This window comes from Limulus polyphemus, unplaced genomic scaffold (genome assembly GCF_000517525.1).
Source record: "Limulus polyphemus unplaced genomic scaffold, Limulus_polyphemus-2.1.2 Scaffold1023, whole genome shotgun sequence".
Taxonomy (NCBI): domain Eukaryota; kingdom Metazoa; phylum Arthropoda; class Merostomata; order Xiphosura; family Limulidae; genus Limulus; species Limulus polyphemus.
This window is the reverse complement of record NW_013666633.1, coordinates 211,918-218,760: the sequence shown is the minus strand read 5'-3', so window position 1 is coordinate 218,760 and position 6,843 is coordinate 211,918. Positions and strand designations below refer to the sequence as shown.

The following is a 6,843-nucleotide window of genomic DNA, read 5'->3' as shown; positions in this document are numbered from 1 at the left end:
ATATATATACTACAGTATGTATAAATATAAAATAAAAATATATACTACAAGTATATATAAATGTATATAAGTTGAAGACTAAAAATAAAACCTCAGGTAATTACTACTTTATTCGCAAGTAGATTATTGATTTATTGAAAATATGACTCTGATACTTCAGTATGCATTTAGCGCCCTCTACGAATTTCGCAAAATTTTAAATTATCGGGTTTACAAGATGTTTACCTTTGAGGTAATGGCTGTCAGTTTCGGCATTATCATGTTGTGAAGCAGATTTCCGTTGATAATAAGACGAATCTCGATGGTGTCAGTTGTGAAGGCCATGATATAGGGAAAGGCACACACTGGAAAATTTAACAACAACAATTGAAATAGTGCACAAAGTAGTTCAAAGAAAAGCAACGTGAGGGATACGAGATGCCGTAGCATAAAATGTTCCGTTTCATTAATATCGAGCAGACTATAAAAGTTGTCTCCTCCACCATTTTTTTATTATTTTAAGAACAGTGTATATCAATTCAGAATAATAAACACAATTTATTACTAAAGGTATATAATGCTAGAAGTTCGTTATCAAGTATCTTGGGATATATAACGAGAAAATTAGCTTTTTCCAGTATTATTGAAAAAACGCACTAGGTCAACAATATGCGGTCAATATTACCCGAGAAAAAAAAACCTCTTAGGATCTTATGAGAAAGCGAGATTGCCAACATTTAGGTTTGGTAAATATTCAAACATTAGTGATAAGTTTATAGTAACATACCGCGTTAGAAGATACTTTAAAACAAGATGGTTCTGTATACAATGTTGAAAGACACATCTTACCAATAAGTAGACACCTATTACAGAAATAATGACGATTTATTAAATAAACAAACATGAAAGAAAAGGTTCAAAATTACTTTTAGTATTTAGTGGATCTGCCCTTTGCAATCATTTACAACATCTGAAATCTGGGATTGTAAGATTGGATCCAACTCCTGACGAAGAACTTGGATGATTTTGAAGTTGGTTGTTGGGACGCTTTCAAAGGGGAACAATAAAAGATGGACTACAGAGTCCATATTTGGCTAAGGACGGTAATGTCCTGACCCTTAAATCCATCGTTTTGTGAGGAATGCTCCATCTTGCACAAAAACTGTGACTTTACAGGTGTCTAGATGGCACCCAACACCATAAGAGAAATACCGCCATGTTTTGTCGTGGCTTGCAGACGGTTCAATGAAAGTTTCTTGTAGAATAATCGCCAAACCCAGGTGTGTCCAATTCAAAGAATCTGGACTTGTCGGGAAAAAATAGAATGTTCCAAAAACCAAGAGGGCGTGGTAATACCTCAGATGTTGTCAACGTAAAATATTGTCATGGTAGCCCACGTTGTGAAGATACTTTGTAACGATATTGGAGCAACTGGTTCTTGTCCTGAAACAGCAGCCGCCATTTGGCGTGGACCATACTCCATACTTCTAACAACACCAAGAAATCATTCTGGTGTCTTGGTCGTGCAGAGACGGTTATTTTCAGAGGTAACTAGAATTGCATTGTTGATAGCGATATTGCAAGTGACATGACGATTTCTCAATGAATTTGACCTAACTGGAACTGCATTGTTGATGGCGATATTGCAAGTGACATGACGATTTCTCAATGAATTTGACCGCTCCTCCAAATTGTCCGACCTAGTGAAAACATGGTTGTTTCCCGGGATCCCCCTTTTTATATTCTGTATCTATAATTACCAGTTATTTGCACGTAGCGACATGAAGATGGTCAAATTTGTACTTTCGGGAAGGGGGGGATCTGTTTACTTATTGGTAGAATGCGTACATATTTAGAAATATATTTGAACCCTTACCTCCAATACCTCAAAATAATCATTACCTTAAAAAGTTTATAATTTTAGAGAAATATAGATTTAAATTATAACAATATTCCGTCATATGTTTGGATATAGCTAATGGTATTTCAAGGATCTTATAGCTAATGGTATTCAAGGATCTTATAGCTAATGGTATTGGATATAGCTACTGGTATTGGATATAGCTAATGGTATTGGATATAGCTAATGGTATTGGATATAGTTAATGGTATTTCAAGGATCTTATAGCTAATGGTATTTCAAGGATCTGTAAATGGAATGATTACCATCTGACCCCCGTTTTTAAAGTAAGAGTTTCCACTTGTTTGATAAGTAAAATACAAAGACTATTACAGAAGAAGTGATCTGACCTATAGTATCCGGCACAGCATTCCACTGAAAGTCCAAGTCTGTAGAACTATCTTCTGACAATTTTTGGAAATGCGTAGTGTCTGGATTTGAAAAATTACAGATATATTTTTTTAATTTAATTTTTTTTCACAATTTTTTTTTTTAGAATTATAATTTATAACATATTAATTTGAAGAGGATGTTCTAACCAAAGTGGTCAAACTTCAATAATATATTTGCTAAAATACTGACATTGGATAAATTAGCATTTTTACATACTATGGTGAAAAAAAAAACATTTTTACACTAATAACAAAACTGAAAAAGAACGGTTTCTCAAACGACTGTCCGCCGGCAAAAATGTTAAGACATATCAATAAAAACGATAAAATACTACTACTACTAATAATAAATATTTAATTTTTTAAGACGAACTTGTCGAAATAAATAATTTTATTATTATTTACAGATAAAAAAATTAAATATGTTTAAAAACTTTGAACAGAATCGTACAACAGTTTAAAGCTCTCACGTGCTAAGATATCAGTAATAATACTATGTCATTAAACAATAATGAAACAAATAAACAATAGCTGAATGAGAACAAAAAATATATAAACGTAGATCTGAGTATTTAGTAATTTCAGGTTTTGTTTTTTGATAACGAGAGCTTCTTTAATTTGTATATGATTTTATACTGTTTTCTTTACCAATGATTTTACTGAAAAAATCAAACGAGTGATTACGTCCAACCGTGTGTACATAAATACACGAGAAGGAGCTTCTAAATTTCATTCAACACTGTTGAAAGCTCTCGGCAAGTTTTTCCAATGTAAGAACTAACAAAGAATTACTTTACATATGATTGTCGATCAGAAACAAAGTTAAAATACAACATGTTTCTACGTATGAATAGAGGCCAGCAACAGATTGCATGCGTTGAATGTCAACAACAAAGTTAAACAGAAATGATTGTAAAACAGCATCACGTACGGTTGTAGGACAGCAACAACTCAGCTTCTTCATCCTCATAAATGTCAACAGCGGATACGAGATGCACCTGATGAGGGAACAGAATGGATTACGTTGTTATAACACTACACAAAATTCAGTGCTCTTACTAAAGGAGAAAAATATCATATTAAAGTTGTCAGAATTTCGCTTTAAATAATTATGCTATTAGAATATAATAATTAAAATCAACTTTATCACAACTAATTTATATTCAAATAAAAGTTTGTTTCTTTTACAGCCTAAAAAGAAACAGATTTCCGAGTCCTTTATAATGATTATATACGAAAATTGTATTTAAATTAACCTTTTCAAAGCTGTTCCGTTTCTTTGCAGTAATACGTTATCAGAACTTCGTATTTACTGTTAATTATTTGATTGATTGGCACGAGTAATGAGCTCTTTACTAATCATTCCCGTTATGACTGGTGGATATTTAGATAAATTACCAGTACCGAGAGATGCTAGTCACAGTGTGTTACTTTCTTTAGTATTTTATGTTAATTGATTTATTTTGTCGCAGTTCTAGAAATGTCAGAGTTTTCACTTGGAGAAAATTTGTTTGTTTGGAGATATTTAATCACGTGTTGATAAAGTGCTGGTTCATGAATCGTTATTCACAAATGATTAAGTGTTAGTTCGTGATTCATTACTGTTGATTGTTAAAGTGTTAGTTTATAATTCATTATTGTCGGTTGATTAAGTGTTAGTTTATAATTCATTATTGTCGGTTGATTAAGTGTTAGTTTATAATTCATTATTGCCGGTTTATAAAGTGTTAGTTTATAATCCATTATTGTCGGTTGTTAAAGTGTTAGTTTATAATCCATTATTGTCGGTTGTTAAAGTGTTAGTTTATAATTCATTATTGTCGGTTGATAAAGTGTTAGTTCATGATTTACTACTGATGGTTGATAAAGTGTTAGTATATAATCCACTATTGTCGGTTGATAAAGTGTTAGTTCATGATTTACTACTGATGGTTGATAAAAACACTTTATCAACCATCAGTAGTAAATCATGAACTAACACAGTTCATGATTTACTACTGATGGTTGATAAAGTGTTAGTTCATGATTTATTACTGATGGTTTAGGACAATGTTGATATATTAACATTTAACTTCTGTCGTAGGATGCAGATGCTTCAGATATAATACTCAGCATACGGAACATAGTAGGAGGTGGGCTGAACATGTTTGTAATAAAAACTAGCTTATAACACTAAAATTCTGGTTTCGATACCCGTGATGGTCAGAGTACAGATAGCTTTGGGCTTAACAACGACCAAACAAACCAAAGTCATCTAGATACGATGAACGGTTTAACGAATGAATTCTATCAGATGTCTTTGTTGCTCTTTCTTGACAACTTTCTATAGGTTCTTGGAGGTTTGTATAGATCATATGAGAACTGGCATTCTTATCCCGATACCCAAATACGGAGATAGTAAATTAGTAACGAATGGACATATTCTGACTTTGTTGAACACAGATTATAAGATTCTAGGAAAAGATAAGATCACCGTTTATCTAGTGTTATTTCTGAGCTGGTTTCTCAGGATCAAAAAGCTTGGGATAATGACGACTTCTCTCACTTGATGGTGCCCATTATCAGCGTTTCTTTATTTACTTAATTATTAAATCCAATAATTTATAGTATTGAGATACTATGTCAAGAAAGAAGAAAATACAAGTTCTGTAGTAGTTTATAACTCCATCCACCTCCGCATTATAGCTGACGAACGGAGGTCATATTTAATTTTTTTACTTGGGTTTATTGCACCGGGAGCGTTAAGGTCCGTATTGATTGTACGAAATGATTCCACAGTATGTAGATTTTCTCTACATACTATGTTGTTTTGTAATAAAGCACAAAGCTACACAATGGGCTACCTGTGCTCCGCCCATAACGGGTATCGAAACCCGGATTCTGGCGTCGTAAGTCCGCAGATAATACCGCTGTGCCACTGGGGGGTGGGGGGTGGGGTGCATGTTGTTTTGGACTGATGTTGTTAAGGTCCATCCTATACGACGAATACTTTTCACACAGGTTTCCAGCTTTGATACAATTAAACCCTCGGAACTTTTGAAAATAAAATTATATTTTTTAAATGCCCACATCAATTATTCGATTTGATTTAAAGCTGTTTAACTGACTGCTACCCAGTGGGTAGAGTGCCGGACTGTGGAGTCGAGGTTCCGTGATTCGCGTCCTATTACGACCAAAACGAAAAAGCGCACTCAGAATGGGGGTCGTGGATGCGTTATAAGAGTGACTGTTAAATTCCACTATTCGGTACGTCAAGAATTGCCCAACAGTTGGCGGTGGGAGGTGTTCACTAGATACTTCCCCATAGTCTATCGCTTCAAAATTAGGGACTGCAAATTCTCTCGTGTAGCTTTGCGCCCCATAGAAAAACACATCAATTTAATAATGTTACTACAGTGTTAAAGTAAAAGATAAGGAGCTTCACTCGACAGATTTATGTCAATATTGTTCTGGTGTGTTGGAATCAGTGACGCATCTTCTTCTTTTCTATGTCCTAGGGGTTCAACAGTTTTGGACTTTGTTTTCCAATTAGTGTCCTTTTATATCACGTTTAATTTGACGTTTGAGGAGAAGCGTCGTATAGCACGGGTTGGAGATTCTTTTAGAATAACATATTTGTGATAATTAACATCATTAGTTGAATTTTTGTTTTCTACGTTTTGTAGTATTCGTTTATTTAAGTTAAAGCAAGGATTGAATTTTGATTTTCATCGCTGTTTATTGAAAGTTTATTGTTCAGTGCAAAGCTATACAATACGTTATCTGTGCTCTGTCCACCACTGGGAATCGAACCTGGATTTTAGCGTTGTAAGTCCGTAAACTTATTGCTGACTATCTGGGTGACATATCACATCGAGCATCTTAATACCTTGTGACATATTCTTTAGTTGTACTACGTGATCACGTCTGAAAAAAACGTTGTACAGAAACTAGATGTACTTCCGCAGGGTCCCCGAAAGTGTTCTGTTTCAAGGGTAAATAAAACCAAAATTAAGCGTAAGAAATGTTTTTATTTCTTGCTTTTCAAGTTCATACGCCATGCTGCGTTGTGGCATACAAAGTGTATAATTCTTCTCGTGATTCATGGCATGCGTACGTTTTACTGACGTCACGACTGTACATATCGCTACGATAAACGTCCCTTGTGTGACCTCATTTTAGTGTCTTCCCTACTGACAGACAACACATTACTGTATAGTGGTGCGAGTGGTTAAAACAGGTGACCCCTAAAGGCGGCCTTCAGCCCCTTTTCGGGGAACAAATCTATTATCTCCATTATACCTTGTTCAAAACTTCATATTGATCTTAATATCTTGTGGCGTATTGTGTTCTTCAGTTTTATCTTGTGGTATACATACCCCTCCATATCCTCGAATAACCTTATACTGATATATTGTAATATACTCTAACACATTTGTCTAATTTAGTGTTGTTTAATATATTGATCTATGAGACATTCTCCACTCTTTGATATCTTGGAAAATCATCTCACTGTGCATATATAAATCTGCCCCCCCCCCCCGTGGCACACCAGTATGTCTGCGGGCTTACAACCCCAGAAACCTGGGTTCG

The 6,843-nt window shown here is 34.4% G+C and overlaps 1 protein-coding gene across 1 annotated transcript in view; it reads right to left on the bottom strand.

Moving 5' to 3' along the window:
* Nucleotides 1–186: 186 nt before the first annotated feature.
* Nucleotides 187–6,843, bottom strand: part of LOC106461747 (GTPase-activating Rap/Ran-GAP domain-like protein 3) — a 96,954-nt gene continuing 90,297 nt past the window's right edge. The window contains exons 23-25 of the mRNA XM_022388776.1: nucleotides 3,203–3,269; nucleotides 2,230–2,310; nucleotides 187–344 (exon numbers count right to left, since the gene is read on the bottom strand). Coding sequence (XP_022244484.1) covers nucleotides 211–344; nucleotides 2,230–2,310; nucleotides 3,203–3,269 — 282 coding nt within the window. The 3' untranslated portion in view covers nucleotides 187–210. The remainder of the gene's footprint in view (nucleotides 345–2,229; nucleotides 2,311–3,202; nucleotides 3,270–6,843) is intronic.